Below are 20,561 nucleotides of genomic sequence, written 5' to 3' on the forward strand. Positions count from 1 at the left end.
GGACTAATTCTTTGGCTATGGTCTTAGACATGATATTCCGTAAGGGTATGGCCTCGGGGTATCAAGTGGCATAATCTAGCACTACCAAAATGTACTGATGGCCCCGGGCTGACTTCTCTAATGGCCCTACTATGTCCATAGCTATTCGCTCAAATGGAACCTCGATAATTGGCAGAGGTACCAGAGGGGCCTTTAAGTATGGTCGGGGCCCATGTATTTGGCATTCTGGACAGGAGGTACAATATCGCCAGACTGCTGCATAAATGCCAGGCCAAAAAAACCTCTGTAGGATCCGATCAAGGGTCTTATCTACTCCTAGATGGGCCCCAAACAGATGACTGTGGGCCAGATCTATTACTGCCCTCTGATGCTTCTGGGGGACCAAGAGTTGTTCTATAACTTGCTCTTGGACCCGGACTACTCTATATAGTAGATCTTTCTTAATCATATAATATGGCCCTGTGCCCTTAACTCTCCCCTCCACTGGGACTCCATTTACCTCGACTACTTCCTTATGAATATTGTGGTATATGGGATTATTGGCCTGATCCTGACCAAAATTCCCACGTGCGGTCCCCATTTGACCAAATTCTGGGGGGTCTACCTCTGTCTCCCCCTCGGGGAGAGCCCCTGGGGAACCAGGCCCAACGATAGGGTTGTTGATGGCCGACCCAGTCCCGCTGTCAGCCGAGCCCCTTCTTTCCCCTGCCAGCGTAGACTTCTGGTACTGGGTCAGGATCCTCGTCCCCCTCCTTTTACCCACCCTCCGTGTCTTCCTGGGCTTCCCCGGCGGGGAGAACAAATCCTGGCTAAACTCACGGAAGGCTGGGGAAGGGTCATCTATCTGGACCACACCTTGGGTCCCAGGGTCATTGTTTTCTTCTATCTCGTCCCCGGGGAGTAGGCCATCAAACCCCGGGAAATCTCGTCCGATAAGGACAGGATAGGGGAGTTTCGGAACTACTCCCACCATCAACTTAGTGGGGTTTCCGAGAACTTCTATGCTTACGGGGATGGTTGGATAATAGTTGACATCCCCATGCACACAGGATATTCCCGAGCGTTTGGCCCGGGATAGTTGGTCCTGCCTGACCAGCTTCCCCGAGACTAATGTGATTGCACTTCCCAAGTCAATTAATGCTGTGGTCTCTATACCGTTCATCTTAACAGGCCTAGTGTATCTATGCAGGACCATCGCAACCCCAACCAGACTTTTAGATCACATAGTCCCCCTATATCTCCCAGTTCACATTGCATAGGCTCCTAGATTTGGGCATTGGGCAGCAATATGCCCCAATTCGCCACAGGCATAGCATCGGTACCCCGCTTGGGGCAGCCCCCTATGTTTCGGGCTGCTGGGATTTATCCCACCCCTGACACCACGTGTGGCAAAGTACCTGCTTCTCCTCAGCTGACTCAGTCCCTTTTTGCCTTAAAGACCCAGGCTTGGGCAAAGTAAAAGCCTTCCCAGTCACGCAGGGTCTGGCTGATCCTCCTCTCAGTCAGTCCCTTGCTGTTTTTCTCCCCTTCTGGGGACAGAGTGCAGTCTTCCTTGCTGGAAGAGGGCAGAGCCTTGCTGCACCTATTCGCTGGCAGCTTCTCTCACTCTCCCCGTTTCCCTGCCAGGGAGGGTTTAAAAAGGTCACCAGCAATTGGGGCCAGCTGAACCAAATTAGTTCCCTGGTAACCCCTGTTCCAGCTGAACCTAATTTCTCATGGCTCTCTCTCCTCAATGGATAGGGAGAAGCCTTTTAACCCCCCTGGGACTAATTCCTACCCCTCCCTTTGTAGCCATTTTGCCTGGGTTTGCCACACCCCATATTACAACACCATAGTAAGTAAAGTGCAGTTCAAAAAGTACATGGTGCTGCCCAGAAAAGTGGTGTGGCCAGAAATTAGATAATTCAATATATCCCCCTCAGCAGTGATTATATATTTCCTTTTAATATAACTGTTCTGTTCTATGTCAGTTCTTATACCGTGGCTCATTAATGCATTAGTAGAAGGTGCTCAGATACTGCAACAAGTGACATAATTAATATCTGTCACATGTTGTTTGTTCTCTCATCTTCTCCCTGGGGAAAGAATATGTGTGGGTAGTGGAGCATTTCATTTTTGGTAGAGTTTGTTTTTTAGAACCAACTATTAGTAGCTACTGCAGAGAAGAGGCAGAATCAAGACTGAAAGGTGGGAAGGGTGATGCTCTATCTTAAGCAGTCAATAATATGAAAAAGTCCTTCATATCAGAGAAAGGGCAGATCAAGTGCAAAATCTGTAACCAAAACTACCAAATTCAGCCTCAGAATTAGCACTGACAGCAATAAAAGAGCTGCATCTGCTTACACCATGGCTGATTTCGGTCCCATGTCTTAGCCACAGTCTTCTTTTTTTTAAACACAGTATGAGACAGATAAGTTAAACCAGATGTCATTTACCTTTTCATGATCTTTATTCTTCACTAAAGACTTTGTACCTTCTGTTGCCATAAGAGAATTTTTAATAATTCCCTTTATGATCAAAGTGGAAATATGAGAAGGCTTTAGCTTCTGGCTACAGTTTAAATCAAAAAGCGCTCTCTTCTTTTCTTTCACTGTGTTCCAAACAAGAGCTCGAACACAATATACATCCTGGAAAATAGAAAGAGTAACAGTGAGTTCAGTGTGCTATATCCCGGAAGACCACTCAGGACTAAATTATGGCTGAACTAAAAAAAGAGAATGGGAACAAGGGGCCTCTTCTTCCAATTTCTCTGTAATTAAGGGGTGTGAGCTAGCAGAGCTAGTTAGTTATTGCCAGCAGACGGTACAAGTCTGGGCAGAATAGGGAAGCATGATGCAATACTAACACCATGGGAAGCACCTTTTCTACTAACATAGTAAAAGTAGTTGCACAATGCACTCCTCACAGCACCTCTGGATACATTATGCCTTACAAACTTACTCTTGCTCAGGTGATGCACCTACTCGTCTCATTCTCTGTATGGCTATGTCTTTATGAGGCATAATTTTGCTTGCAGCCTCTAAACTCAGACTACTGCATATGGATGTTGAAATGCCAATTGTTATCCTTGGGGACCCAGCCTATCCCTTCCTCCCATGGCTCATGAAGCCATACACAGGCAGCCTGGACAGTAGTAAGGAGCAGTTCAACTATAAACTGAGCAAGTGCAGAATGGTGGTAGAACGCGCCTTTGGACGTTTAAAAGCGTGCTGGTGATGTTTGCTGACTAGGATAGACCTCAGCGCAAGCAACATTCCCATTGTTATTGCTGCTTGCTATGTGCTCCATAATATCTGTGGGAGTAAGGAGGAGACGTTTATGTCGGGGTGGGAGGTTGAGGCAAATCGCCTGGCAGACGATTTTGAGCAGCCAGACACCAGGACGATTAGAAGAGCACAGCTAGGAGCGCTGTGCATCAGAGAGGCTTTGAAAACAAGTTTCATGACTGGCCAGGCTACGGTGTGACAGTTGTGTGTGTTTCTCCTTGATGCAAACCTGCCCCCTTTGTTGATTTTAATTCCCTGTAAGCCAATCACCTTCTCCCCTTCGATCACAGCTGGCAAAGGAAATAAAGTAACTACTCTTTTGAAACCATGCATTCTTTCTTTATTAATTAAAAAAAAGTGAGTTAACTGACAAGGTGGCCCGGGTGGGGTGGGGGAGGAGGGAAGGACAAGGCCACATTGCTTATTGTAGCCACACTACAAATCAAAACTGTTTGAATGACAGCCTTCTGTTGCTTGGGCCATCCTCTGGAGTGGAGTGGCTGGGTGTCTGGAGCCTCCCTCCGGCATTCTTGGGCATCTGGCTGAGGAGGATATGGAACTTGCGAAGGAGGGCAGGTGGTTATACAGTGGATGCAGCGGGGGTCTGTGCTCTTGTTGGCTTTCCTGCAGCTCCACCAGATGCCTCATCATGTCCATTTGCTCCCCAATTAGTCGCATCGCCTCCTGCCCCTTCTCATTGCGCTCACTTAATGCTTTCCTGGCCTCTGCCACTGAATGCCTCCATGCATTAAGCTGTGCTCTATCAGTGTGGGAGGACTGCATGAGCTTGGAAAACATGTCATCGAGAATGCAGTTTTTTCGCCTTCTAATCTGCGATAACCTCAGGGACGGAGATGATAGGAGGAGCATAGAAACATTTGCACCTGAGGGGTGGATAAAAAGGGAGAGTAAAATTTAAGATGATACATTTCTGAGAACAAAAGGGAGACTCTTTCACAGTGAAGCAAGCAATTCACAGCAGACAGCACGTGCTTTAGGTACAAGGTCGCATTTTGCCTTTTATACGAGTGCCTGCCGGTATGGTGACACATCACACAGCTGGGCAACAGAATTCGGTTTCCAGGCAGCCATGGTAAGCCAATGGGTACACGGGGGTTGGCTTCTTATGCCTTCATAACATTTGGGAATGTTTTCAAACTGCAGCGCCCTCCTTTCCCATAGCAAGCAATGCCAGTTGGGTCTCACATTTAAAAGGAGAGGCTCCAGTTTTCGGGTGGATGTGCAGCACATGCCTCCCCACACCCCACCGTCTGGTTATTCTCTGAGATGATCCCTTCGCCCCTCCCCTCCCCTCACCACGTGGCTATTCTCCGGGATGATCCCTTTTAGTCAAGCACAAACAGCCCAGCACGAACAGGGTCCTTTTAATGTTCCCTTACAAAAATTCCCCTATTTCAAACAGGTGACCATGAATGATATCACTCTCCTGAGGCTAACACAGAAAGATATAGACCAAATGTTGCTTGAATGCGACCAAAACCCAGGACCATTCGCTGCCATGCTTTGTGCTGCAGTGATTCCAGATTACTTGCTACTGGCTTGGTGTGGTAAAGTGTCCTACCATGGAGGACGAAATAAGGCAGCCCTCCCCAGAAACCTTCTGCAAAGGCTTTCAGAGTACCTCCAGGAGAGCTTCATGGAGATGTCCCGGGAGGATTCCCGCTCCATCCCCAGACACGTGAACAGACTTTTCCAGTAGTTGTACTGGCCGCGAATGCATCCCAATTCTTCAGGGCAAATCAAACATTAAACGCTATTGCTTTTAAACCCTGTACTGTAGTTACAAATGTGCACTCACCAGAGGTGCCTTCTCCGCCTTCAGGGTCGGGGATCCCACCTTGGGAGGATATTGGCTCCAGGGTGAAAAGGTCCTGGCTGCCGGGGAGAATGGATTCACCGCTTGCCTGCTGCGCATTCTTCTCCTCTTCCTCATCCACAAAATCCTCCTGCCTGTTGCGTGAGACTCCCCCCTTGCAGGTGTCCACGGACAGTGGTGGGGTCATGGTAGGGTCCCCCACTAGAATACCATGCAGCTGATCACAGAAGCAGCACGCATGGGGCTCTGACCCAGAGCAACCATTTGCCTTTGTCTTTTGAAAGTCTTGCCTGAGCTAGTTAACTTTCACATGGCACTGCTGTGTCCCCCTGTTATAGCCTCTGTCCACCATGCCCTATACGATTTTGGCATATATATATTAGCATTTCTTCTTTTTGATCGGAGTTCAGCCTGCACAGATTCTTCTCCCCATAAAGCAATCAGATCCAGTATCTCCCTTTCGGTCCATGCTGGAGCTTGTCTGCGATTCTGGGGGGACTGCATGGTCACCTGTGCTGCTGAGCTCGCCATGCTGACCAAACAGGAAATGAAATTGAAATTTTCCCAGGGCTTTTCCTGTGTACCTGGCTAGTACATTGGAGTTCAAAGTGCTGTCCAGAGGGGTCACACTGGAGCACTCTGGGATAGCTCCCAGAGGCCAATACCGTCGAATTGCGTCTGCACTACCCCAAATTTGACCCAGCAAGGTCGATTTTAGCACTACTCCCCTTGCCGGGGAAGAGTACAGACGTCGACTTTAAGAGCCCTTTAGGTCAACGGAACGGGGTTGGTTGTGTAGACACATTCATTTTAAAATTGACCTAACGCAGCTAAATTCGACCTAGCCCCGTAGTGTAGACCAGGGCTTAGTTGCCGTCCTATCTCCACACAAAAAGGCCAGAGGAATATGTGATGATAGTTGTGCTGCCTTTGCACCACACTTTATAACTTTTATCCAAGTGGTTAGAACGCTCATCTAGGATGAGGGAGACCCAGGTTCAATTTTCCCCTCCACCTGAAAGTGGGGGGGGGGAAAGAGTATTTAAACAGGGTTCTTCCTCATCACCCAAAACATGTTCTTAACCACTAAGCTGGGGATATTCTGATGACACAAAATTACTAAAGATAGTTAAGACCCAGGCAGACTGCGAAGAGCTACAAAAGGATCTCTCAAAACTGGGTAACTGGGCAACAAAATGGCAGATTAAGTTTAATGTTGATAAAATGCAAAGTAATGCACACTGGAAAGCATAATCCCAACTATACATATAAAATGATGGGGTCTAATTTAGCTGCTACCACTCAAGAAAGATCTTGGAGTCACTGTGGATAGTTCTCTGAAAACATCCACTTGATGTGCAGCGGTAGTCAAAAAAGCAAACAGAATGCTGGGAATAATTAAGAAAGGGACTGATAATAGGACAGAAAATATCATGTTGCCTCTAAATAAATCCATGGTATGCCCACATTTTGAATACTGTGTGCAGAGGGGGTCGCCCCATCTCAAAAAAGATATATTGGAATTGGAAAAGGTTCAGAAAAGGGCAACAAAAATTATTAGGGGTATGGAAAGGCTTCCGTATGAGGAGAGATTAATAAGATTGGGAGTTTTCAGCTAGGAAAAGAGAGGGCTAAGGGGAGATAAGATTGAGGTCTATAAAATCATGACTGGTGTAGAGAAAGTAGATAAGGAAGTGTTGTTTACTACTTCTCAAAACACAAGAACTAGGGGTCACCAAATGAAATTAATAGGCAACAGGTTTAAAACAAATAAAAGGAAGTATTTTTTCCACACAACGCACAGTCAACCTGTGGAACTCTTTGCCAGAGGACGTTGTGACGTCCAAGACCATAACAGGATTAAAAAAAGAATTAGATAAATTCATGGAGGATAGGTCCATCAATGGCTATTAGCCAGGATGGGCATGAATGGTGTCCCTGGCCTCTGTTTGCCAGAAGCTGGGAATGAGCAACAGGGGATGGATCACTTGATGATTACCTGTTCTGTTCACTCCCTCTGGGGCACCTGGCACTGGCCACTATTGGAAGACAGGATACTGGGCTAGATGGAGCTTTGATCTGACCCAGTAGCGCCATTCTTATGTTCTTATGATGTGGGGCTCCTTCAATCTATCCTGTTGAAACTGTTCCACTTTTGATAAATACTTAACCATTGCAGCATGGGAATGGCCAGGCCTGCCGACAGGGGGGAATGGGGCAATTGCCCAGGGACCCAGGCCCTTTTAAATTTACCGGGCAGGCCACAGGGCTCCTATGCGTGTTACCACGCTGGCCAATCGTGACAGCATGTGGGTCCCCACAAATGCTCAGGGCCCAGAGCGGTCGTGCATGCCTGGGAGTGACAGGCAGTCCCAGAAGTGACGGATTCATCACTTCCGCCCCGGGCCCTGTCCCCCCGCTAGGTTCGGCTCTTGCACTGGCCCTAGAATTGCTGTCAGTGGGCCTGGGAATGACCAATAGGTCTTTCACCTACAAGCCGGGTGCCCTAACCACCAAGCTATAGAGTTTCTCTCTTTTTCATTGATGATTTAAGTATTTATCCAAAGTGGAACAGCTTCAGCAAGAGACATTGAGGTAGCCTCAAATCAGAACACCCATAGCTCAGTGGTTAGGATATTTTCCTGAGAGATGTGGGAGACCCCTATTCAAATCCCTTCGCCCCCTGAGGCAGAGGAGGGAGCTGAACTCAGGTCTCCCACATGTCAGGCCAGTTCTCTAACCACTGGGCTAAACATTATAAGGCAGGCGCACACCTGTGCGCATGCATACATACACACATGCACACGCACACTTTTGAATGGGATCTGATCCAGTAAGCAGTCTAAGTACATCTACCAGATTGGGCTCCACAGGTGACACAGACAGAGGCGTGCCTATCTTCCCCTGGTTTCTGGATCACTCTCTGGCTTCACAGGCGACCAGTATCCAGATGCCTAGAGGGAGGCAGTAGTGCACATGCCCAGAGGCAGAAACATAGGCACCTAGGGAACTCTTACCCAGAAAATTTAAGCACTGAGTTTAAATGCCTACAGGGCTAGGTGGCAGCTGAGTGGAGGTTTTGTGGATCTCAGTGAAACCTAAAACAGGCACTTGATGGCCTAAATCTTGGGTTTAGGCACCAAAATATCAAGCTATAACAAGTGGATGAGACAAGCAAGTCAGCACAAAGTCTCAAGGCGAAAAATGAGGTAACAGGAATAAGATATGTTAGCACAGACTAACTTTGTGCACAGTTCCCAGAAAAGAGTAAAATTACATATGAATAAAACCATGTACAATGTGTATTAGGGGCCAGTTCATGTCACTATTACTTACAGGGTTCAAAGGGTCTGACTCAACAGCCTTGTTAGCATCATCTATTGCTTCTTTCAAATGACCTAAAATGCAGAAAAAAAGAGCACAAAATAAAAGTTTAAGAATCATTTTTCTATGACCAGCTATATTTCATAAAGAAACCAAAGCATTAAATGCAATAGCACCATTATGTAGTACTAATACTGTTATTATGACATCTTCTAGACAGGATCCTCTGGAATCACTCTTCTTCTTCTATGCCCTTCCAAAGACCCTGCATTGCTCTGACCTTGCCTTAGATGAAGAAAGCTTGATATGATGGCTCCTTCAATCACCTGTCCAAAGCTACTCCTGTGGTTGGCCAGACATTCAGTGGATAGTGATATAAGACACTTATACCTCCACAAGGGCTGAGAACACTGTGTCCACATTACATTTCTTGTCCTTGCCCACCAGAGCATTCAACAGTGAACTCAGTCAGGACACAAACTCAGACTCCCTGTGGGCAACTACAGTAGAATACCATGAAGCTGTCATGCTGGCCTTGAGGCCACAATTTGTGAAATGATATGGAGACACACTAGATTCTATTATATATGGGAAATGGTGATTATTCAGTAATTAAAACTACACCTCTACCCCGATATAACGCGACCCGATATAACACAAATTCTGATATAATGCAGTAAAGCAGTGCTCAGCGGGTGGGGGGGGAGGGCTGCGGACTCCAGCGGATCAAAGCAAGTTCGATATAACGTGTTTTCACCTATAACACGGTAAGATTTTTTGGCTCCCAAGGACAGTGTTATATTGAGGTAGAGGTGTAAAATAACTGCCAGGAAAACTTTTCTAAAGTCTCTGGCTTTTAATGATAGTTTGGTGAGTAATATTTCTCTTAGTATTGAGCAGAGATGAAGCCTATTTATTTTTAAAAGTGTAACTGGGATATCAACTAAAATTATGATCCATATAATCAAATGGACACATGAAAGGTAGTGTCGTATAGCTGTTAGAGCACTGAATTGGGAACCATAACTCCTGGGTTCTATTAGAAACTCTGCAAGTGTCTCACATTTTTACCTGGTAAGCTGCACAAAACCCTTGTGAGATAGGTAAGAAAAACAAACCACATAAGAATAAGAGGCTTGTGTGGGCATAAATCCTTATATACAGGTACATCCTGGGTGCAAACAAGAAATGCATATGTTGATAATTTTCAAACGGGCTGGTTGGGCATTCAGAACATGTGCATGTTGAAGGACGGGAGCTTACAAAGGAGCAGGCAGTGAGCACAGTCAGAGATGCCCATTTTCAGAAATGTGTGGGGTCAACAACTAAAGTTGTAATTCCACTATCTGGAGCAGTGATAGGCTGTTATATTCTAGAGGAACAGCCAGTAGAGGGGGACATAACCCACACTCTGCCAGTGCATTACATTGACACAGGTGGAGAAGGTCTCTACTCAGCCATCCACTGTCTGCTGGATTACCCACTCCTGTTCAAAATAGGCAACTGCTGAGAACAAGGGGTTGTATGAGAAGGGTGACAGGGTTTGGGATGAGAGAGAGTATTAGGCAGAGTTTAGGAGGCTGTTGCAGGGAACAGCAGACTGGGCTTGGGAGATGCACTGAAGAAAAAAAATAAAAATATATAAAAGAGTTAAATGATGCTTAATATTGCTTTGGTATAGTACAATCAAACATTTTTGCATCAATCCTGAGGAATTTAAAGCTTTTCCATTAACATTTCTCCAATACATCCTTATGAACAAGGGCTATCTGCCTTCAGAAACAAAGAGAACGCATTAAAAACAGGGCTTCGGAGTGGAGCCTGGAGCTGGAGCCCGGAAGAACTCCGGAGCAGCAGGTTTTTGCCTAGAGCTGGAGCGGAGCCGGAGCACAGCTTCAAAGCCCTGATTAAAAAGTAATGAATTTGTTTTGAAGGCATAAGCTTGGCTTCAGAACTCACCTTCACAGCTATGACCTTCTCTGTTACAGAAAGAGATTAAAGAGAAGGGGTCTAACAGCTGAAGTGATAGGTCAATTCCACTTATCACAAACCAATTCACTTCTATTTAACTGAACCCCTTTTTTAAAAAAAGGACAAAAATCAGGTATGCATCAGTTTACCAATACTAAACTAAAGATAAAACAACCCCCCCACACCAATATTCCTCTATTATTTACCCTAAATTTTCATCAGACACCAAGTGTTAATCTGGATGTCACTCAATTTTTGCAAATCTTCAGCTGGGTGTTTTTAAGGCAAAATTGATAAAAATAACTACCATGTGTTTTGAGAGCTGAAATAACACTGCTTATGAGTGTTTTAAAAGCCAAATTCCAGCATATAGAGTACTAAATTCATTCACAGATAGAGTACATTTCGGAGGAAGATTAGACCATTTGTGATATTTAGGAATTATACTGAATGTACTAGGACAGGGATCAGCAAGCAGCCCATCAGGGTGATCCGCTGGCAGGCCGCAAGACATTTGTTTACATTGACAGTCCGCAGGCACAGCCCCCCGCAGCTCACAGTGGCTGCGGTTTGCCGTTCCCGCAGCTCCCATTCGCAGGGAACAGCGGACCGTGGCCACTGGGAGCTGCGGGAGGCCATGCCAGGAGCTATCTGTACCTCTGATCATATTAGACAACCTAAACAATGCTAAATGGCATCTCACATTACACAATGATGAGCAGAGTTTCAAAGAAACATTGCAAATGGGAAAATATTTTGAGTTTGATAGAATTTTGTTTTCACCACTCTTCAGCAGGAGCTACCTGTGACAAACTGGTCTCTAATATGTATAAAGAAAATTCCCTTTACACTGAATTTCACTAGATCAGGGGTAGACAACCTATGGCACGCGTGCCGAAGGCGGCACACGAGCTGATTTTCAGTGGCACTCACACTGCCCGGGTCCTGGCCACTGGTCTGGGGGCTCTGCACTTTAATTTAATTTTAAATGAAGCTTCTGAAACATTTTAAAAACCTTATTTACTTTACATACAACAATAGTTTAGATATATATTATAGACTTATAGAAAGAGACCTTCTAAAAACATTACAATGTATTACTGGCATGCGAAACCTTAAATTAGAGTGAATAAGTGAAGACTCGGCACACCACTTCTGAAAGGTTGCCAACCCCTGCACTAGATGGAAGACTATCCATAGCTTCTCTTAGGGTACGTCTACACTACGGGATTATTCCGATTTTACATAAACCGGTTTAGCAAAACAGATTGTATAAAATCGAGTGCGCGCGGCCACACTAAACACATTAAATCAGTGGTGTGCGTCCACGGTCCAAGGCTAGCGTCGACTTCCGGAGCGTTGCACTGTGGGTAGCTATTCCGTAGTTATCCCATAGTTCCCGCAGCCTCCCCCGCCCCTTGGAATTTCCAGGTTGAGATCCCAGTGCCTGATGGGGCAAAAATCATTGTCGCGGGTGGTTCTGGGTAAATGTCGTCAGTCACTCCTTCCTCTGGGAAAGCAACGGCAGACAAGCATTTCGCGGCTTTTTTCCCTGGATTGCCCTGGCAGATGCCATAGCATGGCAATCATGGAGCCTGTTTTGCCTTTTGTGACTGTCACCGTATGTGTACTAGATGCCACTGACAGAGGCAATTCAGCAGCGCTACACAGCAGCATGCTTTTGCCTTTGCATGACAGCAGAGATGGTTACCAGTCATACTGTACCATCTACCATACCATAAATTGGTAATAAGATGATCATGGTTACCAGTCCTTTTGCACTGCACCATTTGCTGCTGTTATAAGTGCCCCTGGCTGAGATCAGCCAGGGGCGCAAAAGCCAAAATTGAGAATGACTCCCTGAGTCAATCCCTCCTTTTTGGTATCTAAAAATAGAATCAGTCCTGCCTAGAATATGGGCAAGTGTACTAGAGAACCACTGTATCATAGAACCAGAGAGCACAGCTGCTCTGTGTCAGATCCAGCAGAAATTATGAGCTGTATGCTATTCACAGGGGGTGCTCCTGCAACAACCCCACCTGTTGATTCCGTTCTTCCCCCAGCCTTCCTGGGCTACCGTAGCAGTGTCCCCCCACTTGTGTGATGAAGTAATAAAGAATGCAGGAATAAGACACAGTGACTTGTTATTGAGAAATGAGTGGAAGGCAGCCTCCAGCTGCTATGATAGTCCAGACAGGACATTAAGCAGTGTGGAGGAGAGGAGCCCAGCATCCCGCTGCTAGTCCAGGGACAATTGAATCTTTTCTTTACACATGAAGGGCGGGGGCTGATGGAGCTCAGCAGTCTGTTGCTATGATGAAGACGGTTACCAGCCATACTGCACCATCTACCAGGAAAAATCAGGAGCTTTTTACACAGGCACCCATGATTGACCTCACTGAATGCTAGTCGGCATGGTTACCAGTCCTTCTGCACTGCCCCATGTGCCAATAGGCTGATGATGACGATGGATATCAGCCATATTGCACCATCAGCCACCCATGGCGGGGAGGGGGAGCAAGGATGTTGGTGTTGACTGCTGCAGCATCGCGTCTATCTGCAGCATTCAGTAAAGATAGGGTGACATGTAAAAGAGTCAAGAGAGGATTGTTTTCTCTTTCACTTCTGGGGGTGGGTGGGGGGGTGCGTAAATTGCCGAGCTATGCCCTGAACCACCGCGGACACTGTGTTTGACCCTAGAAGCATTTGGAGCTCAGCCAAGAATGCAAATGCTTTTCGGAGACTGCAGGCACTGTGGGATTGCTTGAGTCCTCCAGTCCCTGCTCCAGTCCCCCCTCCATGAGCGTCCATTTGATTCTTTGGCTTTCCGTTACGCTTGTCACGCAGCAGTGCGCTGAGTCCCTGCTATGGCATCTGTGTGGAGATTTTTTAAAAATGATTTTGAATTTCGTCTTCTGTAACAGAGCGCTGATAGAACAGATTTGCCTGCCCTTACTGCGATCACATCCGCATGGTCCATGCTGAAGCTCTTTTTTTATTTCGATTTCGGACTGCATCGCCACCCGTGTTGATCGGAGCTCCACGCTGGGCAAACAGGAAATATTCAAAAGTTCACGGGGCTTTTCCTGTCTACCTGGCCACTGCATCCGAGTTCAGATTGCTGTCCAGAGCGGTCAGTGTGGGATACCACCAGGAGGCCAATACCGTCCATCTGCGGCCACACTAACCCTAATCCGATATGATAATTCCGATACTAGCGCTACTCCTCTCGTTAGGGAGGAGTACAGAAACCGGTTTAAAGAGCCCTTTATATCGATATAAAGGGCCTCTTAGTGTGGACGGTGTGGCGTTAAATCGGTTTTACGCTCCTTAAACCAGTTTAAACACGTAGTGTAGACCAGGCCTCAGTAACTCCACATGCTTTTAGTATCTACTCTGACTTCCTTTAGAGGTTGCTAATTAACTTGTTTCTCTGCTCTCTCTTTCTATTGCATGCTGTCCATTCTTGGCTTTTCTGTGTATGTTTTCCTTCAACCAACCAATGTCAAGGTGGCAGATATTCCAATATCACATGACATTATCAAGGCAAATCCCAAAGGGGGACAGCCTTCTTGCAGATGGAGCACACCCAGATCGATCTCTAGCTCAGTTCTTCAGACGGTCTGGCTGGATGTTCAGACTATCTGTCACTGGCAATCTTATCACACTACTGAAGTTTTTGGTGACCCTGTGATCACCCACCATGTAGCAGAATTCTTTGATAAACACTTCACAATTTGCTGGTCTTCCACCCTACAATATATCCATATCAAGAAACTGCCAAAATTGAACCAGTGATGATGGCGGTGGTTTCTGGGTTCAGATCTTGTCCTGCCACTTAAGTGGAGCAGTTGACAAAGATGACAAAAATAAAATAAAACATAAATCCACCACTCGCCACCCTTCCTCAGTGTTTACATTTCATTGCCTTACAATAAAGTTGGTAAAACCATAGTTCTATACATCTGCACCTTTGCAGTAAGCTTCATATCCCAGTGCCTCCACAGGAGCTACCAAAGGGTTCAGAATATATTGGTGGCTCCTGCTATACCAGCACCAATGTCTATCATGAGCTATTTCAGAACTAAATAAAAATGCCTTAAATTGGGCATCTAGCATGCAGGAAACGGTATATCCTTGTTCTACTTCAATGTGGCTGAACCAGTCTGAAATGGAATTTAAAACCTAGATTTTGATTACTCTGATACATGTGAAAATGTAATAGAAATGCATGTGTATATATAGGCAATCATTTGGGTATCACCCCCGAGGTCAGCTGTCAATGCTCAAACTGCATGTCTCGCAACAGAAATACAGGCTTGACAGGCTCCAAGACAAGAATTATAAAGACAAGCCTCTGTGAGACTCCACCATGTTTGGGTCTGTGGAATGCTAGGAACTTCTGAACAAAAGATAGCAAAAGCTTGTTCATAGTCCTGAAAATATCTAATTATTGAAAGTAGAATTCTACTGGGTCACCACATCTTGAATCGGGCGAGTAACAGACAGTTTTAATTCCTGTTGGATAAAAACTTGGACACATCAAGCACTGCAGTGCAGGTAGGAGATAATAGAAGAGGCATATGAGAAATGGATAAACAACTTCCTGTTGACCTTAAGTTCCCCATGGATGGCTATTTAAAACTGCATCCTGGAGCTGGGTGATTTTAAAAAAACTTTTTTTTTTTAAATTATACCTTTAAATTTAAATACAGGGATTTTTAAAAAATAAACCTATTTAAAATTAAATTTGAAATAGGTTGTCAAAGTCAAGGGCTAAACTTATTGTAATCTATTAAAAGCATTTAATTTAAGAACATAAGAATGGCCATACTGGGTCAGACCAAAGGTCTATCTAGCCAAGTATCCTGTCTTCCAACAGTGGACAATGCCAGGTGCCTCACAGGGAAAGAACAGAAGAGGTAATCATCAAGTGATCCATCCCATCATGCATTTCCAGCTTCTAGCAAACAGAGGCTAGGGACACCATCCCTGTCCATCCAGGCTAATAGCCATTGATGGACCTATCCTTCATGAACTAATCTAGTCCTTTTTTTTTTTAAACCCTGTTATAGTCTTGACCTTCACAACATCCTCTGGCAAGGAGTTCCACAGATTGACTGTGCATTGTGTGAAAAAATACTTCCTTTTGTTTGTTTTAAATCTGCAGCCTGTTAATTTCATTTGGTGACCCCTAGTTCTTGTATTATGAGGAGTAAATAACACTTCCTTATTTGGTTTCTCCACATCAGTCATGATTTCATAGACTTCAATCATATTCCCCCTTAGTCGTCTCTTTCCAAGCTGAAAAGTCACAATCTTATTAATCTCTCCTCATATGGCAGCCGTTCCATACCCCAATCATCTTTGTTGCCCTTTTCTGAACCTTTCTCAATGCCACTATATCTTTTATTAGATGGGGCGACCACATCTGCACGCAGTATTCAAGATGTGAGTGTACCATGGATTCATATAGTGGCAATATGCTAGATAATAAGACAGAAAGTATCTCTTTCTTAATTATTCCCAACATTCTGTTTGCTTTTTTGACTGCCGATGCACATTGAGTGGATGTTTTCAGAGAACTATCCACAATGACTCCAACATCTCTTTCTTAACTGGTAACAGCTAATTTAGACCCCATCATGAATAGTTGGGATTATGTTTTCCAATGTGCATTACTTTGTATTTATCAACACTGAATTTCATCTGCCATTTTGTTGCCCAGTCACCCACTTTTGAGAGATCCTTTTGCAATTCTTTGCAATCTGCCTCGAGTAGTTTTGTATCATCTGCAAATTTTGCCACCTCACTGTTCACCCTGTGACAAAGTTCCTCCTCTACCTTGGTGGGTCCTGCACTTATTTGGCAGATTTGCTCACCTCAGTGATCTTCCCCACAGTCTGGGTCAACTTCTCCTGTGTCTGATCAGGAGTTGGGAGGTTTGGGGGGAACCCGGGCCCGCCCTCTACTCCGGGTTCCAGCCCAGGGCCCTGTGGATCACAGCTGTCTATAGTGCCTCCTGTAACAGCTGCATGACAGCTACAACTCCCTGGGCTACTTCCCCGTGGCCTCCTCCAAACATCTTCTTTATCCTCACCACAGGACCTTCCTCCTGGTGTCTGATAACACTTGTACTCCTTAGTCCTCCAGCAGCACACCCTCTCACTCTCAGCTCCTTGCGCCTCTTGCTCCCAGCTCCTCACACACACTTCCTCTCCTCTGGCTCCCCCCTCCCTGACTGGAGTGAGCTCCTTTTTAAACCCAGGTGCCCTGATTAACCTGCCTTGATTGGCTGCAGGTGTTCTAATCAGCCTGGCTGCCTTAATTGGTTCTAGCAGGTTCCTGATTACTCTAGTGCAGCCCCTGCTCTGGTCACTCAGGGAACAGAAAACTACTCATCCAGTGACCAATGTATTTGCCCTCTACCAGACTCCTGTACCCCACTGGCCTGGGTCTGTCACAACCCCCTTTTCCAGATAATTTATGAATAAATTTAATAGAACTAGGCCCAGTACAGACTCATGGGGGACACCACTATTTACCTCTCTCCATTCTGAAAATTCACCATTTATTCCTACCCTTGGTTTCCTAACTTTTAATCAGGTACCAATCCATAAGAGGACCTTCCCCGTTATGTCATGACAGCTTATCTTGCTTTAGAGCCTTTGGTGATGGACCTTGTCAAAAGCTTTCTGAAAATCTAAGTACACTATATCCACTGGATCCCCCTTGTCCACATGCTTTTTGACCCCCCCTTCAAAGAATTCTAGTAGATTGGTGAGGTATGATTTCCCTTTACAAAAAACATGCTGACTCTTCCCCAACAAATTAAGTTCTTCTATGTGTCTGACAATTTTTTACTTTCTTTACTATAGTTTCAACCAGTTTGCTCAGTACTGAAATCAGGCTTACTGGCCTGTAATTGCTGGAATCACCTCTGGAACCATTTTTAAAAATTGATATCACATTAGCTATCCTCCAGTCATTTGGTACAGAAGTTGATTTAAATGATAGGTTACAGACTATAGTTAGTAGTTCTGCAATTTCACATTTGAATACCATCTGGTCCTGGTGACTTATTACTGTTTAGTTTATCAATTTGTTCCAAAAGCACTTCTAATGTCACCTTAATCTGGGACAGCTCCTCAGATTTGTCAACCAAAAAGAATGGCTCAGATTTGGGAATCTCCCTCACATTCTTAGCCGTGAGGACTGATGCAAAGATTCATTTAGTTTCTCCGCAATGGCCTTATCATCCTTGAGTGCTCCTTTAGCATCTCGATCGTCTAGTGGCCCCGCTGGTTGTTTAGCAGGCTTCCTGCTTCTGATGTACTTAAAACATTTTTTGTTATTACTTTTTGGCTAGCTGTTCTTCAAATTCTTCTTTGGTGTTCCTAATTATATTTTTACACTTATTTGCCAGACTTTATGCTCCTTTCTATTTTCCTCAATAGGATTTAACTTCTACTTTTTAAAAGATGCCTTTTTGCCTCTCACTACTTCTTTTACTTTGTTGTTTAGCCACAGTGGCACTTTTTTGGTTCTCTTACTATGTTTTTTTAATTTGGGGTATACATTTAAGTTGAACCTCTGTTATGGTGTTTTTTAAAAGTTTTCATGCAACTTGCAGGGATTTCACTTTTGGCGCTGTACCTTTTAATTTCTGTTTACCTAACTTCCTTTTTGTGTAGTTCCCCTTTCTGAAATTAAATGCTACAGTGTTGGGCTGCTGCGGTGTTTTCCCCACCATAGGGATGTTAAATTTTTGGTCACTATTACCAAGTGGTCCAGTTATATTCACCTCTTGGACTAGATCCTGTGCTCCACTTAGGACTAAATCAAGAATTGCCTCTCCTCTTGTGGGTTCCAGGACTAGCTGCTCCAAGAAGCAGTCATTTAAGGTGTCACAAAACTTTATCTCTGCATCCCATCCTGAGGTAAAATGTACCCAGTCAATATGAAGATAGTAATAATGGGGGATTTTAACTGAGTTCTTTATTTTAATAGCCTCTCTAATCTCCCTGAGCATTTCACAGTCACTAGTCATTTCATCTAGTCAGGTGGTCAGTAATATAGCCCTACTGCTATATTCTTATTTTTAGAGCATGGAATTATCCATCCATAGAGATTCTATGGTACAATTTAAATACAAAAAATAACATGAAGCAGTACATACTTGCTGCCAAAGTTTTAAAGAAAGTCAAACCACTGAACTGGTTGAAATCATTGGTTAAGAATTAGACGAAGGTTTCTAACCATTAGAGGAGTGAAGTTCTGGAACAGCCTACCAAGGGGAGTAGTGGGGGCAAAAGACATATCTGGCTTTAAGACTAAGCTTGATAAATTTATGGAGGGGATGGTATGATGGGATAGCCTAATTTTGGCAATTAATTTGGCAATTGATCTTTGATTATCAGCAGGTAAGTATGCCCAGTGGTCTGTGATGGGATGTTAGATGGGATGGGATCTGAGTTACTACAGAGAATTCTTTCCTGGGTGCTGGCTGGTGAGTCTTGCCCACATGCTCAGGGTTTAACTGATCGCCATATTTGGGGTCGGGAAGGAATTTTCCTCCAGGGCAGATTGGCAGAGGCCCTGGAGGTTTTTCGCCTTCCTCTGCAGCATGGGGCACGGGTCACTTGCTGGAGGATTCTCTGCAGCTTGAGGTCTTCAAACCGCAATTTGGGGACTTCGATAACTCAGACATAGGCTAGGGGTTTGTTATAGAAGTGGACGGGTGGGATTCTGTAGCCTGCATTGTGCAGGAGGTCAGACTAGATGATCATAATGGTCCCTTCTGACCTTAAAGTCTATGAGTCTATAACCTGGACCCAGAGTTCGTTTAACTGCTAAATCAGCTTTTGACTGCAGCAGCTTTTCTGCAGGAGCAAAGAGAATATTTTCTTCATTTCAGTTTATTCAGATAGAACAAACTAGTAATTGATCTCAATTAAGTTAAGAAACCAATTGGCAGCTGAAAAAGCAGGAAAGCTTGTTTTCCTTTCCAGTCTATGAATAAAAATCAGATGTGAGAGGGTCAGATCTACTAGTTCTGACACCCTGAAGGGCATAGTGACAAGAAATAATCAGTTCAGTTAATTAAATACAGATAATATTTCCTCTGTTTAATAAATCAGTTAATTATAAACACCAAAATATTTTAGATACATTTTGATAAGAAAAAAGTTTATAAATTTTAAGAAACTTATTTAATTTAAAAATGCTGGTTGTGCATTTTTAAATTAATTTGAATTTCCATCCAAATAGAGCTTTACACAAATCACAAGTAAAAAAAATTAATCAACATCTAGTAAATCAGAAATGCATCATTCACCTTTTCCTAACATAATAAAAATGTAAAAATTAAGAATGAATAAATGTAAGTTAAGCTATATAACTGTTCAAATAAAGGTGTATATAGTTTATTCTACTGACTAGCAAAAAGAAGCACCATATTTAGTGAAAGGCTACATTTAATTGCAAATCAACATAGTTTAATGGTTACCAACTAATGAAAAAATCAATTTTTGTCAATGAAAATAACTAAAAAGTACAAATGCAAAACATGATTAAAATTTATTATTTAAATCAAGGTTTCCTGGTTGCTGGTTTAAATCATGATTAAAACTGGTGATTTAAATGAATCCATCCTGTCCTGGATGCCGAAATTCAGACTGTGCAAAGTTTCTAAAGCTGGTCACAATACTAATCAAAGGCTTTTATGTTAGATCATTGTCTCAGAGAACCAGATCTTTTGTGATCTGTAATTTTAAAGGTACACCCAGAAATACACTAGAAACACCTTACAATGAAATACAATTATTCTTAAGAACTAATTTTCTATTCAGTTCAGTGTTAGCCTCAGAAAAAACTAAACGGTGACTTTGTCCTCACCCATAACTATTTCACATTTGGGGACAACATATACCTTCAAATCAGCTGCACTGCTATGGGTACCCGCATGGCCCCACAGTATTCCAACATTTTTATGGTGGACTTAAAACAATGCTTCCTCAGCTCTCGTACCTAACGCCCCTGCTCTACTTGTGCTACATTGATGACATCTTCATCATCTGGACCCATGGAAAAGAAGCCCTTGAGGAATTCCACCATGATTTCAACGATTTCCACCCCACCATCAACCTCAGCCAGGACCAGTC

The 20,561-nt window shown here is 44.2% G+C and overlaps 1 protein-coding gene across 5 annotated transcripts in view; it reads right to left on the reverse strand.

Annotated features, from left to right (window-relative positions):
- LOC123362275 overlaps window positions 1-20,561 on the reverse strand; it is a 108,368-nt gene that overhangs the window by 69,049 nt on the left and 18,758 nt on the right. For 4 of the 5 annotated variants that reach the window (XM_045002710.1, XM_045002709.1, XM_045002713.1 and 1 more), the window contains exons 5-6: window positions 8,440-8,501; window positions 2,436-2,627 (exon numbers count right to left, since the gene is read on the reverse strand). In XM_045002710.1, the coding sequence (XP_044858645.1) occupies window positions 2,436-2,627; window positions 8,440-8,501 (254 nt within the window). The remainder of the gene's footprint in view (window positions 1-2,435; window positions 2,628-8,439; window positions 8,502-20,561) is intronic. The other variant, XM_045002712.1, reaches the window with a different exon arrangement.

Source organism: Mauremys mutica, chromosome 1, assembly GCF_020497125.1.
Source record: "Mauremys mutica isolate MM-2020 ecotype Southern chromosome 1, ASM2049712v1, whole genome shotgun sequence".
NCBI classification, from domain to species: Eukaryota; Metazoa; Chordata; order Testudines; family Geoemydidae; genus Mauremys; species Mauremys mutica.